We start from the raw sequence: 25490 nt of genomic DNA, 5'->3' as shown, positions 1-25490 counted from the left end.
GAGTTTTGTGTTGGGTGTTGATTGGTGTTTTCTGTTTGGTTTTGAAGTGTCAGTCACCTAATAATAATAATATTAAGTAGTAGCCTTTTAATCCAACCTCAAAGCTACGTATCTATCCATGCCCTCAAAAAGTTGGAGCCACCCACCCTTTCCCCTATTCTTACTCCTTCCTTCCTTCCTTCCTTCCTTCCACCTACAAAAAGTAGGGAAAATCGCCAATTTAGTTCTCAAACTATTTTACTAAAGCCGATTTGGTCCCTCAATATTTTATCGCATGAATTAAGTTCCTCAACTAAAATTCTTTTGCCAATTGAGGACCTATACGGTGTCGCCACCCAAAACATATGTTTCTGTACAGAAACCAACGACGAGGCAGGGACTTTTTTGGAAGTACATAGTAAATTTTCTACGGGAAGCAAGACAGAACTCATTTTGCATCCAAATTGGGGAAACCTTTGAGTAGCGAGAAAATAGAGGAAGAAATTAGGGGTTTTTTCCCGGATGCGTTCAGCTCATTGGGACATCGCAGCCGCTGTGAGATCCATCGAAGCTGCTTCTTTCTCCAGCAATGCCTCCCCGACTACACCTACCCCCACTACCTTTCCGGACTCCATAGTAGGAGCCAACCACGCTAAGTACGCTTTAGAATCCTATGTTAACCGGAAAATGTTTCAGGGGTTCGACCGCGAGACCTTTTACATGGACGGCAACCTCTCCTCATTGATCCATCCCGATCAGCACCGTCGCGATTGCTTCACTCAGTACCGCGACATGAAAGCCATGGACCCAATTGAACTGTTAGGGATACTTCCAACTTGCAGCTTCGGGAACTTCTGTTTCAAGAAGTATTTGGCAATTGTTCATCCCAAAATGGAGGAGTCGTTATTCGGGGACTTGGAGCAGCACCGCCTAGTTTTGGCCGGAAACCACCTCAGGGGTCAATTTTATGGGGAGTTTTTGGGCCTTGCTAAGGCAGTTTGGCTGCTACATTTGCTGGCATTTTCGATGGACCCACCGTCTAGTCATTTTGAGGCGACTAAGGGAGCTGATTTCCATCCGCAGTATATGGACAGTGTGGTGAGGGTTCCTGGTGGTGGACGAACGGGTGGTGGCGTGCCTCAGGTGGTGGGCTTTCCGGTGAGTCTTGGGTTTAAGCTTGGAAGTGGGTCGCTAATTAAAGCCGGGGTATACCTTGTTCCCAAGAACAGGTATTGAATTTCTACTACTATTTAACCTAGTTAAAACTTCGAAGACATGGACGAGGTCGAGCTCTGAGGTGCTTCGGTTATGGAAGTTTTCTCGGCTATAGTAGATTCAAGTCTTCGGTCAGTAGATTTGTTTAAGGATGCATAATTCCTCTGTATCTTAAGAGAATTAACCACTCTGTTGTAAGATTGATAAAGCTGTAGCATTTAGCACTTGAATGTTTTTTATCTGTTCGCTCGATACTCATATTGCAAAGATCATTCCCGATAGAATTGGAAGAGCCTCTAGAGCTCTCTCAGTTTTTGGGCATGGAACCTGGAAAGCTCATATAGGTATCCTGCATGAAAAATTATCTCATAAGATCAGAATAATCTGAATATACAAATCCTCCACTATTAAGTACAGTATATTGGTATATGAATTTCTTCCTCTATTTTCTCGTTACTCAAAGGTTTCCCCCCAATTTGGATGCAAAATGGGTGCTGGCTTGCTTGTCGTAGAAATTCTATTGTGTACTTTCAAAAAAGCCCCTACCTCGCCGTTGGTTTCTATACAGAAACACGTGTTTTGGGTGGCAACACCGTATAGGTCCTCAATTGGCACAAGAATTTTAGTTAAGGGACTTAATTCATGCGATAAAATGTTAAGGGATCAAATCAGCTTTAGTAAAATAGTTTGAGGACTAAATTGGTGATTTTCCCCAAAAAGTATTCCACCAAACCAAAAAATCAGACTGTAATGAGTAAATCGTTGGGAGTGCTAAACGCAGAACAACTCATAATTAGCAATTATTTGTGATTCGTCAACTTTAATGAACACAGCCACAGTCCCAACCCAATTGTGTGTGTCAAACTTTATTATTGATCAAAATTGTTACTACGACTTGATCAAGCATGATGACTGCTACTACAGACGAGACTACTAGAAAGGGGAGAGACCAAATGCAACAACCGTACGTATCATCAGAAAAAGTTTTCCGCAAGAGGAAAGAAAGATCTAGATACACTCTAGCGTCTATCTATTTACATACACGTACTCTACTAGTGTTTTCATTATAGCGTCACTTACGAGGATGCATATAGGAAATTAGTCCCAGAAGACCAAATGCTTGCGGTTAAAACTTCAACCTTGTGAGGCGAGCCAAACTTTTTGAGTTACAGCCACCGCCCTCTGCTGCCTACCACCCGTGCCGACGGCTTCATGCCCTCTTTTAACCTTATATCAGGTTAGCCACATGATAATAAGAGTACGGCCATTTTAACTTTTCAGGCAATCACACCCTGACACGACATAATAAACTCTACTTCTTTTGCAGCTTGTAGCATCATATCAACATAATAATAGTTTTGCTAAGAAAGATCCTTCAACTCGGCGTATCCGGCAAAAATAGTTGTCCTCCCAACTTCAAACGATTCCATTTTTTGATGCCAAGGCTTCCAAGAAAACATCCCCAGCCATTCAACACTAGCTCCCCTTGCCCTGCTGGAATGCTGTAAAGATTCCAAACCTTCTGCCTACGCGTCAAGATTCATAAAGATCGATCGCCCGCTTGGCAAATGTTAGACAATGGAATTTATAAACCTTACAAACTACTCTTATCAACCTAACAATCATAGCCATGCCCCCATCTGCCGGCAAGGGACATCAAGAGACCACACTACAGCACTCACCCAAAAGGTACTTAAAAGTTGTTGAATACGCTTGATACTCTTTAAGAACACACTGAATGCAACTAAAGAGCCAACCACTTAAAAAGGATTTACATATTTACACAGAGGGCAAAAAAAAAATAATTTCACAGCACTTGGCCTAACAGCAAGGGTCGTCCCTCTCGTTTCTCAACATCATCAGATGGAAGCATTCCCTTAAACGCATGGCACAATAGCACAAGACAGAAACATGAGTTTAAGTGTTGCCTGTCCCGTCCGAGCCAGTAGGCACCTCATTACCAGATGCAGACATCCGACATCCTTGCATCTCATCTTCACTGCACATGGTTTCCTCACTCGACTCGGAAAGTGAACCAACTTCATCATCACTGAGTTCATCTGTCCTCCTCCGCCGCCTAACATCCTTGATACCTCTCCCTTGCAGAGCTAACCGCCTGCGCTTTCGTGCTTTCCGCTTGCCCTTTGGGAATTCCTCATGATGCGACTCAACAGTTTTACTTCTGGTATCTTTTGCAGTCTGCTCCCTGCTATCATCGTTATCCTCTGAATCAACATCAGCATGATCAGCACCAAGCTTGCGTTTTCTCCTGCCTCCACTTGTCTGGTTAAAGATCATTCAACCGCACAATTAGAAGTATCTTAAGAAACAGAAACAAATCTGAAAATGCTATTACAACTATGAGCAAGTGACAAAGTTTTAACAGTTTCAGGTCATTTACCCCAAAGTCCAAATCAGAAACTATATTTAACTTGCATTTGTGAGCGTATGGAGTGCATGCACAGATGTGCAAGTCTCCAACCCTGCCCACAGATATGTGCGGTTCAGCTGTCAAAATATTGAGAGAGAGAGAGAGAGAGAGAGAGGAGGGACCAAGAACAATTCCATCTCTGGATATCAAGTCCCCTTCCCAACCATTTTGCAAGTGGTTTTACATTTTCAGCCCTGCACAACGCATGGTGGGGAAAGGATGGAAGTCAGATGTACTACTCTCAGACATGAGAAACTTCCATTTCCTGTACAATATTTCCATTTTATATAGTCATCCACCAACTGCGTCAACATTATTGCCATTGAAAAAAGTATTAAGTAGCTACAGTTTTCCTCCTTACCCCCCCCCCCCAACTTTTTTCTTTTTCTTAAACTGAAAAAACTACATGTTTCTTAGTTTCTCAACTAGAACATGAAAGGAGATGCAAATTAGTAAAGAGATTCTCATCAAAGAAGATTAACCAGCCTCAGTCAGAACTTAGTATATTACACCAACAATAAGATTAATTACATGGTCAATAGCACACATGTAGGATAAACAAGAATCATCTCTCTAGGCAATTTAGTATAATTACAGCGCCTGTATGGATTTGCACATAGAAGGAACCAAATCCTCACATACAAGCCACTTAACACTTGCGAGTCAGTCTAGAAGCATACCTTGGGACCACGATCAACTAAGCGAGCCCATTCATTTCGGTTTCTAAGGCAATCAAGAACAGCTTGTGAGTGACTTGAGTATGCATATCGCTCTCCATTGTGCTTCCGCAGGTTAGGCCAATGCTGTAGAGGTGTAAAATAAAAAGAAACAAAAATCAGTACTACCAAGAATCTGCTTGGAGGGAGAAGACAATCATCTTATCGAAATAAAGTGCCCCTACCGGTAGAACTGCATTGCAAAGTTCTTCATATGTCATGCGTTGACCTTTGCTCATAATCTCAGCAAGCAAACCTGTGACAGAAAAATAACGACTCGATGAGGAAGTGTGGAAAGAACTTGCAAATCAATAAAAACAAATTTTTAAAAAAAAAAAAAAAAGGAGTAAAAAATCTTCACAGAAAAGGTGTGTACCAGGCAAAGTGCGGTGGGTATGGTGTCCAACAACTCCTTTCTCATCATCAATGGGAGTTCTAGAAGAATGCCGAGTGGACAACAAATTATGTTCATTTCCTTCAGCAGGAGAAGATAAATCACCAGCTGCAGTAGCTCCAGATGGTGCATTACTCTTCTTTGTAGAGTACACACCATTGGCTGATTCTCTCTCTGCTTCTTTCTTGCCAACAGGATCAGAGGCAAATGCTGAATCTTGCCTACCATGATCAAGTGAAGAAGAGACTCTCTCCATCTTCTTAGCTTCGTCATCCATCTCCCGAGAACCATGGGAACCATCTTTAGCTAGATCTTTGGTTTTTCTTCTAGAAGTCTACAAACACAAATATTATTGTTCACCACCACTACTAGCTCTATTAAGAATATTCTGCAAAATCCTTATAAATACAAGAGTCAGCTTACCAAAACATGATCTTTTCCTCCGGTACTAGATGTTCGCTTCATTAGTGTGCTTGTAGCAGTTGGCGATGTCAACTGAGGTAAACTACCAGCATGACGCATGCGCGGTACCCGAGGAACTCTAGGAGAACTGTTAAGTTCTTGATGCAACAACAGAGCCAGCTGCAAATAACACGGAAAAGAAAATGTAAGCTTCCCTTGGAAAAAGAAACAATAAATGCTTGTTCAGCTCCTACCTCTTCGTCACTTAGTGTTGCAGGAGAGTTTGAAGATGTAGCTGCATGTGTTAGAGTTGTGTTCACTTTTGATAAAGATTGGGCCATAGAAGGGCTAATCTTTTCAACCTTCTGCGAAGAAACAGAACCTGGAACTTTCTTTTGCATGCTTGAAGCAGTCTCAGTTTGTAGCATACTAGACATCTTTTCTGTGTCTGAAGCGTTCTCAATGTGCACCACATTAGTCAGCTCCGATCCAGTGTTCGAAGCAATATGATGCAATGGCGATGGTTGGGCAGAAGAATGAAGCATTGAATCCTTTATATCAGGCGATGTCCTTTTTGAAACTGAGGGATGTGAAAACTTTTTCAACTGTGATGATTTTGACACAGAACCAAGAGCGGATTTTGGTAGCTCTTTCACTAATTTCCTTGTCCTTTCATGCCCCCCTTTATCCTTAACTACCTCAATTGTAGCACCACCATTGCCCTGGTTGCCAGCAAGATTGCTCTCAGGAATCCCCTTCTGCTTACTATCCGTATTGTGATTTTGGTTACTTGCACTGATGCAATTCTCAGAAGCAAAGGATTTTGGCATTGCAAATGTTGATGAAGCTGGAGACAAGTTCCCTACAGATGCTATGGTTTTACCCTCGCTAGCATTAACTCTAGGACTTACAACTGTGAGACCAGGTTTAGAAAGCTCAACACCAGAATTCGAACTGAATCCTTCCAAGATTTTCTTTGATTCAAAAGAACTATCCAAGCCTGCATAATCATGATTAGATGGACAAGAGTTAAGCGGTGATTCACCATCAACCCTATCTACTCTATCTTTTCGAATATCAACATCATCTGATCTTTTGACAACATCCTCCATCTTTCTTTTGCTGACCTCAGAATCAGTAATCGTAACATCACTAACTACAACATTTTCAGATGAACAATCAGCAGATACCACTTTAGATTTGACTAAGGTTCCTGATGCACCCAAGTTAGCATCATATAGAGGTGGTGGCTGAATGTTTCTATGAGTATCAGCTAGTTCGCTTTTGACTTTAGCATGTACCTCTGAACAACTAGAGACTGTATTAAGGCTTGAATCCGGAGCATTTTCATTAACCTCAGTTTTGGGCTGGGCAGTTGCCAAGTCTGCAGGATGTGGGCTTGACATCTGCAAGTCCATCACAACCTTAGTTGTTAACTCCCCTCCAAATTCATTTGGACTGACAGCAGTACGAATGGAAACCTAACGTAACCATTAAAAAAAAAAAAAGGTCAGTCAAGGCACGCAAGGTGCCGCATCGTGCAACATGAAGAAGGAAACAACTGTGCTAAAGACTTTCTGGAGATTGTTATTGCTTGAAAGCACAAACTTTGATAGATGCATTGCTGCAACACTCAGTAACCGGTGGCATTTAAAAGCGAGCCCAGAGTGGTGTTGGCTAGAAATTGCAATTATAACTAAGCTAGACTGAAAAACTAACTCCATAGGTTACATCTAATTGTTGATAACAGCAATTCTCAGATAAATACTCTCAATCACTGGTTAACTTGCTACCTCTACGAACATCACAAGCACCCCAACAGTTTAGTCAGAAGACCATGTTACAAATTCATGCATTATAGGCAGCAGAACTAAGAGCTGCTTACTTATCCTACCATGCAAAGGGCAAAAAAATTATTGGAATCAGAGTAATAGAACACATTAAGAAGTACCTCTTGTTTTACAGGGACTCCCCCAGAATCGTTGTTTCCTGAAAGTGAGGCTGCACTACCCATAGTTTTTGAAGAACCCTCCAACTTCACAGTAAGTTGCTGTCCACCATTTGCATCCTTGGGCATTGGTATACTTGAGGAACTATGTCGAGGTGCATCAAAAGATAATTTTGCTGAACCACTCTCACTTGAACCCAAATTAGATTTGTGAGCATCAACAACATAGTCTACTATCCCGAATTCATGTGATAATTGGAGGCCAGGGGGCGAGTGACTTGAGTTTCCACTATTACCACTTTGAGGATCCGCTTGAATGTTCTTAGGGCCTCTTTCTTCAGATATTTGTGATTGTTTTGCATCACTTGCGTTTGTCGAAGCTATCAGTATAGATAAACAAAGCTCAAGGGTCAAGAAACACAAGCCACATTTAAAAAAAAAAAAAAAAAAAAACTGCATGTGACAGTGTCTATAGGATGGAGATTCAAATTCAAAAAAAAAATATAGCATCATTAAATAACAATCTCAAAATCAAAATTTATGCTGAGAGAAAAAAAAATGAAGTAATAAATGCATCTGAAAACCTTGAAAGTGGTTATTACCAATACCTGTTCCAGGAGTGTGTAAACATTTCTTCTTAAAGTCTCCATCTTTTTCCATAATCCGAGCCTTCTTCTTCCCGCTTTTATCCTTTGGATTAGTGACATCGTCCTTCTTGCGCTTGGAAAAGTGTATCACAGGAGCCTGTAGCAAGCTTCTATCCTTCTTAGGCTCATTCTCTGGTGTGGAAACATCCAAGTTTATATGACCCTCCAACATAGTGATTTGTTTAGGGGACATCACCAGCTTATCAGCCTCACCATCTTCAGCCTGGCCGTCTAGACCAACTGACTCAACCTTTGGAACAGGCAAAAGGTGCTCTCTCGACAAGGAGAACAAATCAGCCATGCCGTTATCAGCAATAATACGAGGCTCTCCTCCATCATCAATGTTAGCGTTAACGTCTTTCTCCACATCCTCCTCCTCCTCCTCCTCATCCCAAGACGGAAACTCTCTGTACCTAAAATTGAACTTCTTGGGAACATAACCAGTACATTTCCACAAATGGGGCCCAAAGACAGAGGACAAGCCAGAAAACAGAGTAGGATCCCCACCGGGGATCCCTTGGACATGAACCCTGTCTTGCATAGGAATGTCAGTCCAGAGCCTAAAGGGCCTGCGGGGAGGGGGGAAAGGGGAAGGCTTATAGGAGGAGGGGAGAGGGGGCGGACAATGATTATCCATCCTCAAAGTCTTAGTGGGCAACTCAACAAGGAGTTGGGCGACCTCAGTCTCCTCGCTATCATTCCTAAAACTATTATTGTAGTAATCATTATCAGTACTAGTAGCATGGTGGTGGGGGTGATTGTTCTTGCTCTTCTTACACTTGTCACAGACAAATGATTTTTCAGTCTTGACGTAGCGGGAGCAGCGGGTGTGTACCCAGACTCCGCACTCGTCGCAATTAACCATCTCTTCCCCATCATCAAAATTGACGCCGCAGACGCAGTCCACCGTCCACGACTCCTCCTCCTCCACCCACTCATGTCGTGGATCGACCGGTAGCCTATGTGATCGGCTCTTCATTGCAACCTTAGCAGTAATTGATTCTAAAATCCCTAAAATTACAATAAAAAGAGATATCCCTCGATTAATTTCCCCAAACTACTCTAATACTAGATGTTATCTCTCTTTTGTTTTGTATATATACATAAAAGAAATTAGCCTAAGCTCCTTGAATTTCCCTAAACTTCTTCAAGTGGCATCGGGATTTCTTGTAAGAATCACTGGATAAAAGCTTCATGTTACGAAAATGAAAAATTGCTGACAGTACTAGTAGGTACCCAGTAGTATAAAAAGAAGAAAAAGACTTTTTGTACCTGGGAATTGGGATGCCGCTGCTCCAAACTCTTGTTAGAGCAGAAGATTAGAGGTGTTTCGGAGGACACCGCCGAATTTAACCATCCATCCATCCATCCATCATCTCTCCCAAAAAAAAGAAAAAAATGGTATCAAAATGTGGTTGAATGGGAATTGAATAGAGGCGAATCCTTCTATTATTATTATTAGTTAGAGAAAGAAAAAAGAAGAAAGAAGGGAAGGGAGCAGCAGTTCAATTACATAATCGACCAACCCCATTTTCTGACCCCCCCAAAAAAAAGAAAAAACCCAATCCCAGTCGCAAGACTCGCAACCCAAACTGGCCGGCCGGGTTATTATTATTATTATCATTATGATTTATTTATGAGTAAATTATATATATATTAATAATGTATATATTTTTATTATTAAATATATGATATATAATTTAAATTTAAGTTCAAAATTCAAAATTTACATATATATATATATATATATCGTATATTCAACCAATCGTAATAATATATATTGTTAGTGTATATAGAAGATTAATTCTTTATTTATTAGTATAAAAGAATTAGATAGATTTGGACTCCGTCAACCTTTTCCATTTTCTTTTTAACAAAGACGAAAAAAAAAAAACACAACTACTATTTTTTTTTTTCTTTCGAAATCCAAAGAGCTTACGTCAATTTGACCGCCTACTATTTTTTTTTTTCTTTCGAAATCCAAAGAGCTTACGTCAATTTGACCGCCTACTAGAGGAGGCCCAATCTCAATACAGGCTGGACGCAACATCAACCCACTACCAAATCCCATCTCCCAAACCCTTATACTAAATAATAATAAGAAATTTTCAAGAAGATTATTGCTTTAGGATTCCGCTCATTGATTTTTCTCCTTTTTTTAGGTATTTACTACGACGTACTAGGCATTTGGGCCAAGACAGCTAGGGCATCGAACCATCATCAGAATATTATTGGATTCAAATGTGTATAAACATATTCTTGGAAAACATGATCCTTGATGCAAATTGAAGAAGAAGAAGATGTATCTGTGAGGTATAATATATGAGAGAGTTAAGTGGATCAAATTCAATGCATGGTTGTCGCTTTAATCTTTCGACTGAAGAGGCTGGGCTGATTTGCTATGGATGTCGGACGTGTGGGCTTGCGAGTTGCGAGTAATTGAAGACCAATCTTACACGACATTATTTTGTTTTTCTGTAAATCTCGAATAAAAATAAAATATTTTTTTTTACTAAGCTAAAGCTGATTTTTTTGCTTAAATGAAACATAAATATGAATCCTGTATGTTGCAAACTCCGAAAAAGATGTAATTAACATAGTAAGTACAGCAATATGTGTGTGCTGTAATCCTCTGAAGATGATCAAGGTTTAGTTGAGTTGAGGTGAGGAGATGACAGATGAAGAAGGCATCGCAAGGATTTTCCTCGAACCAGCAGCTGGAAAGCTTCATTGATCTTTTCGAAAGGTAGTTGATGAGTAATGAACTCATCCAACTTCGCCACCTGATTGGTTGATTTTGTCAATTAGAGTCCAAATGATATGTGATTCAATCGATAATCGAATGTATGCATACAGCTATTAATATTATGGTGGTTGCTGTATAACTTGGTATAATAATAATAAGTAATCAATGTGTAATATTATGGGGTCAGTGCTCACTCACCCCGCGCATGCAGTCTTGAGCAAGACGGGGCAATTGAGACTTGCCTTTGAAATCACCAAAAACTGAGCCTACGATCCTTCGCCCATCAAACAGCTCCATGGGATGGAGAGGCAGCATTGCGGGCGTCGCGTGCACCCCCAGAACAACTGTCAAACCCCAACCCTGCAATCCTTAAGGTAGTTTCTTTGTAAATTAAGCTGATCAAGGCCTGAATGAAATGGAAAGTAGAAATAGAAATAAGCAAGCATTAGGACGGCTTACGTCGTGGGTAGATAGAAAAGCCTCCCTGACAACATCCAAGTTACCCGCACATTCAAAACTGTACTCCACCCCTCCTCCCGTCATTTCTCTAATTACCTTCAATCATTCAAAACACTTGTTTTCGTGGTGTATATATGTCCAAGTCTGTTAAACGCTACTAGCTAGCTAGTATATGTTTTTTATTATATATATCTTTAGTGTTTTATATATTTCGTTAATTCATAAAATTAAGCATGTCGATCGTATATTATGAATTAAAAAATGAAAGAAAGTGGCCGGGTGCTCTTTTTTTTCCCCCCTATGTATAGTAGTGTATACATGCATTACCTCATGCACGGGCTTTTCCAGTTCCTTGGGATTTACGAAATGGGTAACTCCCATCGTTTGACCTTCATTAAACATGCGGGAATGCATGGGACCAAGAGTACAACACAAGTAGTTAGCCCGTGCATTTCCAAAAAACAATAAAAACTTTTTTAACCAAGTAGTAGTAGTATTTTTTTTTTCTTTTCAATAGATCGATATACTTCCTATTTTTAGTGCGACATATATAAGTTTGCAATTTAAAATTTTTTTTTTGGTTTAGTGTAATTAATTGTGATACCTTTCGTTAGTTTGTCGGGGTTAACATCGACCCCTATGATTTTGGATGCTCCTCGTGCTCGCGCTCCTTCCACAACCTGCAAGTAGTACATTTCCCACTTCATCTTCATGTACGTAATTAATAAATAATCATCATCGGTTGTGTTGTGAGGACACAGCTGAAAATATCGATACTTAATTATTAATTACCGCCAATCCAACTGCACCCAAACCAAAAACCGCCACAGTTGAGCCAGGTTGCACTCTGGCAGTATTACATACAGCTCCCACACCTTGAATCGCAGTTGGCATGCAGTATTATAAGCAGGAAATGGAAATGATGATGCAGATGCAACGTATCCATCATTCATGAATGCATGCATAAAATATATGCATAAGACAAAAATTATGCATGCTTGAATTAGCCGAGTTTTGCAAATTAAAGATGCATGATACTATATGGTTACGCGCGCACCGGTAGCTATGCAACAGCTGAGCAAGGCCATTTGGTGAAGGGGAGCCATGGGGTCAATCTTGACGACGCAGGCAGAATCAAGGACGGTGTACTCGCTGAAAGTGGATGTGTTGAGGAAATGGAAAATGGGTTTCCCGTCTTCTTTACTCCTAAACCTGCACTTGCCATCGTTCACCATTACGCTTTTCAATGGATTTACCCGATATTTTTCGCACAGATTTGTTTTGTCGGATTTGCAGTAATCGCAGCTCCCGCACTCCCCGTTGAATATCGGAACCACGTGATCTCCGGCTTTCAGCTCCGTCACTCCTTCTCCCACGCTCTCTACCACTCTTGGAATGGCAGCAGGCAGCATTAATTCATTTCGTTGCATGCCAGTAGTTAAGTTTAGTTAGTTCCAGCACCCCAACCCAAAAACCAAATTCAACAAATAATTAATTGCTAATCAAATCCAATACTGATCGCTGCTATAATTAACAGTTCGAGAGAGAGTTAGTATTTGAACGCGTACGAACAACGAGAGAAAAATCGTGTAGCTGTGTGTATTATTAATTTTTACCTTGGCTTGGAGGACGACCAGCAATATTTACAGTAGTAGCAGGAAGAAGGACAAAAAGAGCAAAGTAATTTAACAGGGGAAATTTTGACCTTACCCTGAAGCTTCATGTCCCAGAATTCGAGGATACGCCCTTTGAGCTTCATTCTTTTTTTATTCCCAGGATTGACGATGGAAACGCACGCGTCAGATCAGATGGCAGCCAATCCACAAGAGTCAATTCAATTTACCATTTAAGCAATCACAAATCTATCTGTGAATCAATTCACTGAAGCGAAGTTGTCGTTATAGGATGGTTTGTCTCATACCGTGCCTAGCCAAGCGCCAAGATCGGTGTGGCAAATTGAAGTGTAGAGGATCTGGATACGGACCTCCATTTTCTTTGGGGGATCCACTAAAACATCTTGTATCACCAAAGGTTGCCCCGGACCGTAGACCACCGCAGCTTCAAAACAAAAAAACCACATCACTATTACTACCCGTATTGCTCGCTTCCAGCTTAGCTCATAAATATCTCGAGGTACATAAATATCCCCACGGATTGAGGAGGCGATTCTGATGGGGGGAAAATACAAAGGGAACAAAAGTCATTAAACACGCAATAAAACTTACCTTTGCAAGTTATGGTATTTGCTGCGGAATGCGTGTCACCTAAAAGGAGATGAGGATTAGCGCCATTTAGAGGTGTTAATCACAATCCAATTATGTTAATCTGTCCAAATCCGTCCACTAATAACCCGCCCACTAATAAACTGCCCATTAACTTTGAATCGTTCTAAATGGGTATTCAATTAAATCCATTTAATTGATGGATAGCGAGTTGATTCGACCCACCCATTTATACAAATTTATAAATAATCATATATTTAAACTTGATTTTTAGTGGGGGTTGGGCAGATAAATTTGAATTTCTTACAAATCTAAGTGAAAAAAAAATGCCATTATTTCTTGTTAAACAACATGCAAAAAAATTTTTTTTTTTTAAAAAGTAGAATTTTAAACGAGTCATAAATGGATAATTGGATATATTCGTATCCTATGTGTCTCCATTTATATCCATTTATTTAAATGGATATAAATGGATTGACTTAATTACACGCGTTACCCAATTATGATCCGTTCCGTTCAAATCCACCCGAGTCATCCGTTTTGACACGTTTAGTGCCACTACAATTAGAGAAGGTAGTGTTTGGCATGTAATTCTGCAGAGGAGTATCCAAGTCAACATTACTAATTAATGTTCTAATCGGGGGCCGCTTGCTTGGGCTAAAGAAGAGCACGACAGGAATGAATAGAAATCAAATTGTTTGTTAGAGGGGTTTAATCGACATAATACTGCGATTGAAAGTTCAAATCAGATCAAGAACCTTGGTCCTAAGGGCTCAATTGATTCTTCGCAGACTAAGGGAATTTAAACTAAACTAACCAATACTGAGAAATGGAGAACCTTTTCCGGGTAGCTTAATCGATGGAGGCCTGTTGTTTTTCCCCGCTTTCCCCTTCTCTCTCTTTTCTGGATAAGAAATCTGTTAATCTACATTCATTTACTTTCGTGGTATGTATAATGTATGTGTTTTAGATACAAGTATAGCAGTAACACTAAATTTTATAGTAGAAAATTGTTACACTAAATAAATCCAAGTGAGCTTAAAGCAGATAACAATTTCTTATCCATAGGGTTAGTGGAAAGCACGATAGAATTGAACCTTCCTCCATCGATGGATGATGAGAACTTGAACACTTCTGGATACAGCTTTTTGGAAACTCTTCCTTCTCGCTTGTTCCCACTTCAACCTTCCTCTCTCTCTTGCAGATGATTCACGGTAGTTGTTATCTAAGAAAAAGAACACAGCCCACCTACATATAGCGAACAATAAAGGATTTGATTCTCGTCATCGTTTTCTTAATAAGATTTACACAAGAATACGTGTAAAGTTGCGTGTTATTTACCATAGCCAGCTAAGGTTTCCTACTATTCCGATTAATTATTGATTATTTGCCAATTATTTTCTAAGGTACATTAAGGTGTGCTAAAATCCCGCTTAATGACATATATACTTGTCTTTTACTCTCTCAAATACAGTTTTCCTATTTAGAAGACGGATCTGTGTGCCCATTGGACGCTCTCATTAACATGCAATTCAAGTGTAATATTTTTTTTAAAAAACGAGTAAAATTACTTAGAAAATTATGTAAATATAAAAAATGATAATAATAATTATTAATATGTGTATTCACATGATAAGTAGAGTGTGATTTATGCGTACTAAAGAGTAAAAAAACCCTTAAAGCACGTGATGTGGCTCGAATAAAGAGTTTGTCCAATAGAATATTTTAAATGAAAATAAAACTAAATCGAAAAGTGGCGAGCAATAAATTTGAGTTAAATAGTAGATTATGTCCGCTAATCAGTAATCTGATGGAGCACCTATTAAGATTGGTCATCAAATAAAACATAATTGCACAATAAAAAGAAATCCTAACAACAAGTCCGCTCCATGTTTAGAGCAACGTTAATCTGATCAGGCCAAGAAAGAATTACAAGATTCATGATTTGAACAAATATGAATGATCACTAGCTCAATTTTTGGCTATATATAAAGTATGGGCTTTTTCTAATGGCTGCCTAATTAGTACTTGTTAAAACACCTAAATCAGATGGAATTTAATAATTTATTACCTTACTTTGCATTTATATGTTTTTTTATTTCACTTTACATTTTAAATATATTAACACTTAAATTATATTTTAATAAATATTCAAGTCGGCACTCGCTAGATAGACCCATGAAACGTATAAGAATACGTCGATTTAATTTAACTACTTGTTGATAATACAATAAGCATTTGGCTTCTTGTTGAAAATTTAAACTTTTGCATTTTGTAGTTACATATTTGATATTTTATTTGTATATTTTAGAATAATTATTTTATTTTTTAAAGTTAGTTGTTCCTCACTAACTTATAAGTAACATGATTCATGAAAATAAGAATTAGAGTTTTTTTTTTTTTTTCTGTGTATAGGTGCCGATATTGTTTGCTTTTTGCGTTTAACTTGTTTCCCTATTGGAACGACGAAAGAAAGCAAAGATGAGTTACACATTCCAACTTTTTTGTACACTCACATAAAACGGAAATAACAGATCCATAGTACAAGGAAACATGACATTTTTCATACTATTCATATATTCAGAAAAACTCGAAGGGTTTGTAAAATCATTAGAAATGAAATAAGATATCAACTGTGTGTTGAATCGATTAAGGGCATACATGCCCCAAAAAAAAAAAAAAAAAAAACCTGTATTATCTTTTCATGTTTGTGTATATATTGATGGAATCTTCAAGGGAGTGAAGTGTGAAGCAATTTGACTGCGACAGGTTCAAGGCACTAAAGTGTAATTAACCCTACAGATTACACGAAGATTTGCTACACATGAATGTGACAAGGGAACGATAATAGCATTAAAAGAAGAAGAAGAAGAAGAAGTAGATGATTTGCATGATCGAGCTCTGAATTTGGTAACTAGCAGATATGCGCAAAAATGGGGAGAAGATTTGTTACAAGGTATGCGGAATGAATTTGCGGTCAATGCGGTAATACCAAAAAAAGAAAAAAAAAATCTGGATTTTAACCAAATCTCTCTGTTATTATGCTAAAAGTACATGTTGTGGATGCAAGATCCAGAGATAGAGTAGAACGTCACATCAAAATTTCTTGCACAAGTAAAATTCGGAAGATAAGTTGTTTCCTCATGTTTTCCACCAATAAAGAGTGCTGTGGAAAGTGAGTCCACAGCAAAGTGACTGAACAACAACACGCATGCAGGATTCATAAGTGAAGAAGGCATCTTAAAGACTTGCCATCAATAAGCAGCTGGAATGCTTCATTGATATTGTTGAAGGGCAGCTCGTGCGTAATAAACTCATCCAACTTCACCTCCTGCATACACGGTCTTCGATGAGGACGACCAAAAGGAATAGAAAAAACAAACAAATTTTTATAACAACAAGGTGGGAAGATTTTTTGCCGCGTTTGTCAAATTGGATTTTGGGGGGTAATTACTAATTACAACGAACTCACCCCAGACATGCATTGTTTGGCGAAAGCTGGCAATTGGGTCTTTCCTTTGAAATCACCGAAAACTGATCCCACGATTCTTCGGCCATCAAACAACTCCATGGGATGCAGAGGAAGCAACCTTGGACTCGGATGGATCCCCAAAACAACGGTCAAACCCCATCCCTGCAAACATTTTATTTAACAAATTTGCGATTAGTATGTATGTCGGTTCACTTAAGCTTGTCACTTGTTTTCTTTCTCATCGCCGGATTACTTGGAAGCCAACACTAGAATTCTGCTCCGATGTGACAAGTATAAGAATTTTAGGTAGTGTTAGCAAAAGTAAACGTTGGTCATCATATTTCTGGTCCGCTCCGCAATAAAAGATTTCCCATTATTCCATATCCATGCACAACATTACGAATTTCCACACAGGCAATCATCTTTCCATTCTTGGATGGAGAAAAGTGGAGTTGGAATAGGATTGTAAGCTAGTAGTGGACAAAATCAATGCAAGGGAGGAGGAAGTCAGCATAGCCATAATTCAGTTGGATATTTGGAGGCTGATGAAAGATTTTGATAAATGTTGTTGTTCCTATACTAGAAGGAGCAACAACTATGCAAGTCACTATTTAGCAAAGTTTGCTATAACACTGGTTGATGTAGCTGAATGGAAGCTTAGCTTCCCAGCGTGGCTGCTTGAGTTAGCTCAGGCTGATTTACAGGAGCAGTTGCTCTGACTTTGTACCCGTTTATGCTTAATGCAATGTTATCGTTTGGAAAAAAAAAAAAAAAATCATCTTTCCATTCTTCGCCATCAAAAATGACATAAAAATGATTTTAAAAAGTCTGAAATATTTTCATTCTTCGTCTTTAATAACTTCATGTTCGATAACAGAAAAATGAACTAGAGAAGACATTTATTATACCAGTATAGAGTTCCTTTTGCAGACGCGCAAGTCCTCCTTGCCACATTCAAATTCAATTCACATCTCTATCGGTTATTATGGACTGGATGACATTATTCGTATCTTACCTCTTAGCTCTTGATAGCAATATTAACTTCCTATCAGTTCACACAATTGATGGCTAAAAACGGTAGTCTCCAACTGTGTACATAAATCAGTTTTCTGACACAACGTAAACAGTAAGTGTGAGTTGAAATCTATACACTAGCTCACCTTAAAAAAATAGACAGATCATATCTAAACGATAGATAAAAATATGAAAAATTTTAATATCAAGAAAGTGACTCATCATCTAGTAAATGTGGAAATCTTCAAAATTTGAGAGGGTGGCGTGTACAAGTCATTTAGGCCCTGTTTGGTTCTAGGAAACAACTAAGGAAAGGAAAGTAGATTCCTAGGAAAACCCTAATCTTCTCTCCTGTTTGGTTAACAAAGGAAAGTACAAGGGAAATGGAAAAGGAAAACAAATAAAGTAAATCCTTTGTTTGGATTATGAATTTTGTAGAAGGAAATAGAAATGTGCTAAGAAAATAAAATTAAGGACAAAGAAAAAGGAGTGAAGACAACAAATATGTGAAGTAAGTTAGAAAATACCGGTTAACGGTTCAACTGCTACATGGTTCCTTTTATCTTTTTCTCTTCATAATTGCTTTAGATAAAATTTCTTTGTTTCCACTTTCCATTTAGCGAGTAAACCAATCATGGTGTGCCCATTTGGCTGCCAATACGAAATACCCCCTGTCCCTTGCTAATGCACAAAAGTCAACAACCTTTGACGAGGGAATGGAAATTAAGACGCTAAAAGTAGTAGAAGCAGGGCATTGAAATTTGAAGGTAAGATCGAGAGCGGATTCTTACGTCGTGGGTGGAGAGAAAGGCCTCCCGGAGAACTTCCAAGTTGCCTGCACTCTCAAAGCTATAATGTACGCCTCCTCCCGTCATCTCCCTTATTTCCTGCACACCCCAAAGATTCACTCTTTTTATTGCTTTATTTATCATTCGCCCTTTGGGCTCGTGATAGTGACTAGTGAGGATCTCTATAATGAAATGAATGTGTTTTTATGGCAGAATATATTATCTAAAAATAATTATTGTAACACATTTTCTGATGTAATCTATATTAGATAAAAAAAATAAAGAGATAATTGTAAAACGTGCCATTCCGAGCCTGAAAAGAAAATGGGATAAAAGAAACTAAAATGCATCAATGAATGCATCTGCATAGGAACTGACCTGGTGGACAGGTTTATCAAGATCATTGGGGTTTATGAAGTCGGTAATTCCAATCGCTTGACCTTATCCGCGTACAAAGAGGGGAAAAAAAAGAGATTAGTCGTACAATAATTTGAAGAGATGTTCTAAAGCAAGGTTCTGAAAAATCAGACCATTCATTGACCCAGAAAAATGCATGGGTCAAGGGTCAAGGTAATTGGTTTAATTGTTGAGCTGACTTGAGCTAACTGTCATTAACCCATGATGTCATAAATTCGTCATAGATATTATTAATAAATATTAAACATCTAGAAAACAAACAAATAAATATAGAAACTTAAGTCATACTATTGTTAAATATAATCACTTCAATTCTCATTCTATTCTTCTAACGAATATTATTTGTTTGAAACTCAAAAATAGCTTTTATAAGTTAAACGTTTTTAAATAGTATTATTTATCAGTTGATCAATTCAAAATTGTCGGCTTAATTCATGTTAAATATTGAACCAATCGATTCTCACAAAATCGCTCCGGTTCAACAATTCAGTGATTGAATTGGACAATTCAGCTGCTTTAATGTAAATTGTTCAACTGGTTTAAAGCTGGCCGGTCAATAGTTCAACCGGCTCAACCAAGCAATCCGAGTTGGAAAAATGAATCACGGAAACTGAAAAGCGAAAGGAGCGAGTAAAAGTACGACTCCAACAGTTTGGGCTTCCGTTTGCGATGTTGACGGCTTCAACTTGCATGTATAGGTTCGATTAGATTACGGTGCTTTTAATAAAAATAAACAATTTCAAGTACTAGTAATGCTTTTGAAACATTTGGTAAACATTATCCCACAATATTAGGAGTTAAACTTCTAGTATTAAAAGCATTTTTAGAAAAAGTTCAAATTTGGAGATTTCACGATAGTTTTTATGTTTTAAAAAATAAAACATTAAACTTGATCATTTTGTCCCATATCATGAAATAAATAAAGAGATAAATACATTTTAAAAAAATTCAGTCTACACATTATTCAATATAATAAATACTTATTAAACTATATACCCAATAATATATTTAAAAACGCTTAAACACTTAATAAAAGCTACTGCAACCCCAAACAGACTCATAAAATCACAAAATTCCAAGCGGAACGGGCTGCACAATTTTGGATTTTCTGTCTTTAGTTTGCTTATTCCTTTTTGTAAGTGTTCCTAATTTTGGCAAAACTTGCTAGTATAACAATTGAGCAACAATTGATTAAATATTATATATGTAGTCTTCATTTATAATAGTATAATTCTTCCTTTAATATGTCATTCTTATAATCTTAATTACTTATGTCATTATTAAAACAAATAAACCTTTTGTCCTATTATTTATTCGGTTATAAGATTCACTTATTTTGCAGGGCTCAGACTAAAACGCAAAGCTGCGGCTTGGATGGTAATGGTAGTAGCCAAGTGTATGGGGGGCAAATATTAACAACTAGTATTTACCTTTAGTGCGTTTGTCGGGGTTAATATCAACTCCTATAATTTTAGACGCTCCACGAGCTCGTGCGCCTTCTACGACCTGCAGCAAACATTTAGTGTGTTTGAATAGCTACTATTTGATTAAAAATTATTTGTTTACATCACAAGCATAATTTTTAACATGCATTTTTATATTTTCAATCATTTTTTTTTGTTATCCCACATGCATCATGTCACAGGAAATACTATAATAATTATTTTAATTAATATTTTAAATAATCTCCATCCAAACACATTAATTAATTTTACTAGATGAAAAATAAATGTGCTAAATGAAATTGCCTGCGGAATCCATGAATATGTATTATAGGCAAAAATATCAATTCTCCAATTGATGCACCGAGCTATAATGTATAATTCCTTGAACTATGTCGAAAAATTGTGCAAAATGAACTTTTTTGAGGATCCACCTAGGAATTTCCTTGTGATCGGGTGTGGTACCAATCGATTTTCATGTTCTGATGGTGTTCCCCCACAACAGCTAAAAGATTTGACTAGTGAAATATCAACAATAGACCAAAGTTGAAAGCAATGTTTTGAAAATAGATTGGATCGAACACTTTGATCAATTGAACTGGGAACCGATCATGCTTCAAATCCAATTCAATAAATAACTCAAAGGAATCAATTGAACTGGTTAAATTTGATCAAAAATTAACTGAACCGATAAAAAAGGATAAAAATTGGGAGGTTCAACCGCTTTTTATTAAATTTTTATTCAAAAATTTTAATACTAAAATAAATAAAAAATTATTAAACCTTTGAATCGACATTGAACCGATTGAACCGATCAAACCGTAAAGTGAAAGATTTTTCGGTTCACTCTCTAATATGCCCTTAAAAACATTCATTTGTTTGCTACAGGTGACCCTTTCAAAAATATCTTCGCAATCACGGCATTTATCCTAGTTCTGCATTGCTCAAAAACTTAAAAAAAATTCTTTTGCATTAATCTGTAAATAATTCATTTTGTTACAATTGAACTTGAGCACAAAAACAATATAAAAAAAACGTGTTTTTCCAACTACGTTTTGTAAATTTTTTATTTCAAAAAAGAAAGAAAAGCTAACTGAAATGAATTGCTTAAAAATATGTTTTTTCAACCAAAATTAGGCATAATAAATACTCATTTAAGTTGTGCAAAAAGTCTCAGTTGATCAACGTAGAGTAGACCATATTTAATTAATGTTTGAAATGTGTCTGGATATGGCAAAGGTCTTAGGCTCGAAAAATCCCACCCATTCTTAAGTTGTTTGTAGGAGTTTAAAGGCCGCCCCCCGCCCCGTGGGGAGGGGGGGGGGGGTGGGTGGGGGATGGTGGTGTTGGGGAAGGGAATGGGGGGTTGAAACTTACAGCGAGTCCCACCGCTCCAAGGCCAAAGACTGCAACAGTAGATTCAGCTTGGACGTTAGCAGTATTCCACACGGCTCCAAGACCTTCAAATGAAAATGCCGTTGTAACACTTTAGATCATGTACTTAGTTGTTTATTTGGAGTGGTCAAAGAAACGTAAAGGTTGCAATTTGGAAGACGCCGGCCGGATAGGGATGCATGATATGATACGTTGTTGTTAGTAGCAGCCAAGTGACGGCAGCTGCCGGTCCCATCAGCCAGCTGAGGATGGCGGATGGGGCTAACTAGCCCATGGCTGCATTCATAAAGCATTCCTCTGTTTTTTTTTTTTTCCGGGTGAAAGTGAAAGAAAGGAATAAAAGAAAAAGGAACAAAAAAACAAAAAAAAGAGAGAGATATATAAAAAGCGGGACCCGTGGAAACGCCACAGCTGAGCAAGGACATTTTCTTAAGGGGAGCTTGAGAGTCAACGGCGACGACGCAGGCAGAATCCAGAACAGTGTATTCGGTGAAAGTGGAAGTGTTGAGGAAATGGTACACTGGTTTGCCGTCTTGGGTAGAAAACCGAGTGGTTCCGTCGCCGGTCATCCCACTCTTGAATGGATCCACCCGGAATCTCTGGCAAAGGTTGGTCTTCTCAGATTTGCAATAGGCGCACTTGCCGCATTCCCCGTTGAATATGGGCACCACATGGTCCCCCGATTTCAACTCAGTAACCCCTTCTCCCACGCTTTCTATCAATCTTTTTTTCCAAAAGATATATAAATTAGGGGGAAAAAAGCGAATTGAATCAAAAGATAATTAAGACAATGAAGGATGTGATCAATATATACAACTTGGTTCTTACCCAGATGCTTCGTGTCCAAAAATACGTGGGTACACCCGCTGGGCTTCGTTCTAATGTAGGGGAAAAAAAAAAATCAACTCATGCATGATAAATGATAAAGCAATTAATCAAAGCATGACGATTGCGTCAAAACATCAACTGCTAGTACCACAAATATGCGTGTGTGTGTCTATATATATATATATATATACATAGCCCGGCCGGTGAAGAAGGAATCAAATATATTACCATTAAGGAGTAATTCTTTACCTCGCCTCGCCAAGCACTAAGATCGGAGTGGCAAATAGAAGTGTAGAGAATCTTGACCCGGACCTCCATTGCCTTGGGGGGATCAACCAGGATGTCTTCCACCACCATGGGCTGCCCTGGGCCATATGCAACCGCAGCTTTGCATCTGATCACCTTCCCAGCCGTCGTCGTGGCCTGTGAGTGCATCTTGTTACCCGCACCCTCACATTCGTTTCCGTTCTCCATCTTCTCTTAATTACCCTCTCTACTTGACAAAGTTTCTTCTGGCTGTCTGTCTGTCTGTCTGTCTGCCTCTGTGTGTGTGTGTATACTATACATACACATATATAGCTTCTGTCGGGGGTAACTTCAACTGAACCGACCGACCGTTGCGATATGTGCCAGGTATTAGTAATACTATGAGCCAGTCAACTGGTCAAACCTGGATGGCACCATTCACATTTCCACATACTTTCATTTCAAGTCTTTTCTTCTTCTTTTTTTTTTTTCTCTCTCTCTCTCTCTGTTGTTTTTTTTTCCCCCCATATTCTTAAATTTCTACTCAACAATCAATATCAATTGTGGTCTAATCAATATCATTACTGACAGGAAGCAACGTGTGCATATTCCATTTCCAGAACATACGATTGGCTGGACATCTAACAGCTTCCTTCGCGATTCCATTCCAAGCCAAGGGTTCCTAGCTGCCGATGGGTTAGTCATGAGTCAGAACGAAAAAGATTAATTGAAAGTAACAAAGGGCTTCCCCCTTCACCTTTCTTAACGCTAGTACTGTCTGAAGAAATTTTCTAGCCTTCTACAACAACTTCTATTCTTGTGTCTTTGTTCCTCTTTTGAGGACAAGATTACATATATAAAAGACGAATTTATCAAAATTAGTATTAACACGTGAATATCATTTCCATGATATAATTCAATTCCAACTTTCAATTTGCGTCTGTACACTTGGAGCCAGCAACGTGTGTGTGTGTCTATATATATACATATATTTTTTTTTTACATGAAGTATAGAGTAGCCACCTAGTTTGAAATGAAGAAGCATCCAGGTGATTCACAATTCCAGAAGTCCAGCAGTAGATTGATTAAAGGAGGTCAGGTCTGATTTCGTGGTCTACCCGCTACATTAAAGGGAACTGGACTTTTTTTTTTTTTTTTTGGTCAACGCAGGGGTGTCCAGGTCAATCTTTACGGGGCCCGATTAATTTCCTGCGGTCCGGGAGAGGAGGCCCCACTCCACACCGAGCACGTTAACAGCGGGACTCGAACTCTGGACAAGCCAGAAAGATCGCCATACTCTAAGGAGGGGGAGCGGACCGTTCGAGCTATCCCGTGGGGGCAGAAAACCAGCCACGTAAAATGACAAGTTTGTAGGAGGTCAGGGGTTCAGCATCACCAAAGAGGGTGATGACCACTGGACCAAATGGCCAGTGGCTGGGGACTGGACTTTGAGACCAAGACCAAAATGTCAAGTCGTCGACAATTTCCATTACACTTGATGCACGTACTTATATACGCCACAAAATTGTTTTTAATTGAATGGCTGCCCGCATCAAAGGTCAAATCACAAGCTTCTAGAAAACGAGCGATTGAGCTAGCAAAATTTGTAATATGAACATTGTCACGCTTTGCAAAGATATGAGGTGCCATTTTAGGATTCTATTTCCCAGTACAATGGCCGAAATGAACCCTCTATCTCCATCATCTCTTCCAAGTTAGTGTGCCGGCATCTTCCTGTAAGTTATTTCTCCCCATTCCCCCTTTCTCAAAACAAGGGGGGAAGAGCCTTAAATTGAAATATAAAATTGTTTCTATGAAACCTTCTGCCCTATCATAGATTGGATGTATATGCATGACCCAAGTCACTATTCTTTTGTGTTTATTATTTTTTTATTACTAAATAAAATGGCTGAACAAAACCAAAATAAAATAAGTAATATGTTACAAAAACAACTTGCATAAATTGACACGAAACCATGAGATTACTATTTTGAACTCTGTTCTAGAGATATCGCTCTGCTCCACTCACGTGAATTGCTATTTTTTAGAATTTTTATAGAAAAATATATTGTTACGATTTGATGTATATGAGTTATTAGAATATGATATTTTAGATTTTTTATGAAATAAATGTATATATTATAATGAATAATTTATTTAATTTATATAAAATATAAAGATGATTGAGAAATATATTTACGAAAATCATAAAAACTTTTTTGAGGCGAAATTACAATTCAAGCAAGGCAAATTTAGCCCGGATCATACCTTGCCACGTTCCACCAAACTATCATCCATGGTATGCTGATAAAGCAGAGTCACGTGTGAAGAAACCCAGCTGCTTCCGTTGTTTGTTTTACCCTAGTTGTTGAACTTTCAACTCTAGTTGGATGTCATGTCAGCCCCAAAAAAAAATAAAAATTACAAGCATAATTGGATGAGGCTCGTTTGCATCTCTACTACTAACACTTGTTGTCAGTTTCGCAACGCCACGCTATATTGCTTTTCTCTTTAATATTATCCATTAACCCAAAGAAAAAAAAAAAGGCAACGCCAACAAATCAATACACCATACAATTATAATGATGGAGACCCTTTATGTTTGTAGAATTAATTCAAGGTGGACTTCTCAACAATAATATGTGTATTATCACATCAATAATTGATGGAAAGACCTTCAAATTGTCGTAAAGTTGGGCCACATTGATTGGAGCATCACGAATAAGGAA

At 38.4% G+C, this 25490-nt stretch overlaps 4 protein-coding genes and 2 long non-coding RNA genes across 8 annotated transcripts; 2 read left to right on the top strand and 4 right to left on the bottom strand.

Moving 5' to 3' along the window:
• The first annotated feature begins 373 nt into the window (after positions 1 to 373).
• On the top strand, positions 374 to 1446 carry LOC113702738 (protein GRAVITROPIC IN THE LIGHT 1-like). Its single transcript, XM_027223865.2, has one exon. It carries the CDS (start codon positions 502 to 504, stop codon positions 1213 to 1215), a length of 714 nt encoding a protein of 237 aa, XP_027079666.1. The 5' UTR covers positions 374 to 501; the 3' UTR covers positions 1216 to 1446.
• Positions 1447 to 2755: 1309 nt separating this feature from the next.
• On the bottom strand, positions 2756 to 9321 carry LOC113703565 (uncharacterized). 3 transcript variants are annotated; one of them, XR_003451481.2, is made up of 10 exons: positions 9005 to 9321; positions 7694 to 8911; positions 7089 to 7465; positions 5392 to 6618; positions 5159 to 5317; positions 4718 to 5069; positions 4527 to 4597; positions 4306 to 4428; positions 3596 to 3819; positions 2756 to 3477 (listed from the first exon to the last, which is right to left on the bottom strand). XR_003451481.2 is itself a non-coding variant. In XM_027224966.2 (9 exons), the coding sequence occupies exons 2-9, from the start codon at positions 8709 to 8711 to the stop codon at positions 3112 to 3114; spliced, it is 3693 nt and encodes a 1230-aa protein (XP_027080767.1). In that variant the 5' UTR covers positions 8712 to 8743; positions 9005 to 9308; the 3' UTR covers positions 2756 to 3111. The 3 variants fall into 3 exon arrangements, 2 of the variants coding, with proteins under 2 accessions (XP_027080767.1, XP_027080766.1); XM_027224966.2 differs by lacking the exon at positions 3596 to 3819 and having other exon boundaries at positions 7694 to 8743; positions 9005 to 9308; XM_027224965.2 differs by lacking the exon at positions 3596 to 3819 and having other exon boundaries at positions 9005 to 9307.
• A 1004-nt stretch (positions 9322 to 10325) lies between these two features.
• Positions 10326 to 12349, bottom strand: LOC113703022 (alcohol dehydrogenase-like 3). Its single transcript, XM_027224231.2, has 7 exons — positions 11995 to 12349; positions 11730 to 11812; positions 11542 to 11617; positions 11265 to 11326; positions 10938 to 11033; positions 10677 to 10838; positions 10326 to 10515 (listed from the first exon to the last, which is right to left on the bottom strand). The coding sequence occupies exons 1-7, from the start codon at positions 12347 to 12349 to the stop codon at positions 10375 to 10377; spliced, it is 975 nt and encodes a 324-aa protein (XP_027080032.2). The 3' UTR covers positions 10326 to 10374.
• Positions 12350 to 12914: 565 nt separating this feature from the next.
• LOC140013033 (uncharacterized) lies at positions 12915 to 14375 on the bottom strand. Its single transcript, XR_011820098.1, has 3 exons — positions 14257 to 14375; positions 13163 to 13201; positions 12915 to 12995 (listed from the first exon to the last, which is right to left on the bottom strand). It is a non-coding gene; the product is annotated as an uncharacterized lncRNA (long non-coding RNA).
• Positions 14376 to 16176: 1801 nt separating this feature from the next.
• Positions 16177 to 23111, bottom strand: LOC113703021 (alcohol dehydrogenase-like 4). The gene is made up of 9 exons (XM_027224230.2): positions 22765 to 23111; positions 22516 to 22565; positions 22082 to 22410; positions 21670 to 21752; positions 20281 to 20356; positions 18812 to 18873; positions 18437 to 18532; positions 16632 to 16793; positions 16177 to 16490 (listed from the first exon to the last, which is right to left on the bottom strand). Exons 1-9 carry the CDS (start codon positions 22987 to 22989, stop codon positions 16380 to 16382), a joined length of 1194 nt encoding a protein of 397 aa, XP_027080031.1. The 5' UTR covers positions 22990 to 23111; the 3' UTR covers positions 16177 to 16379.
• Positions 23022 to 24580, top strand: LOC113703023 (uncharacterized). The gene is made up of 2 exons (XR_003451331.2): positions 23022 to 23148; positions 23353 to 24580. It is a non-coding gene; the product is annotated as an uncharacterized lncRNA (long non-coding RNA).
• The last annotated feature ends 910 nt before the right edge of the window (positions 24581 to 25490 follow it).

Source organism: Coffea arabica, chromosome 8e, assembly GCF_036785885.1.
Source record: "Coffea arabica cultivar ET-39 chromosome 8e, Coffea Arabica ET-39 HiFi, whole genome shotgun sequence".
Classification (NCBI taxonomy): Eukaryota; Viridiplantae; Streptophyta; class Magnoliopsida; order Gentianales; family Rubiaceae; genus Coffea; species Coffea arabica.
The sequence above is the reverse complement of the archived record's forward strand: the minus strand, read 5'-3'. Positions and strand labels throughout refer to the sequence as shown.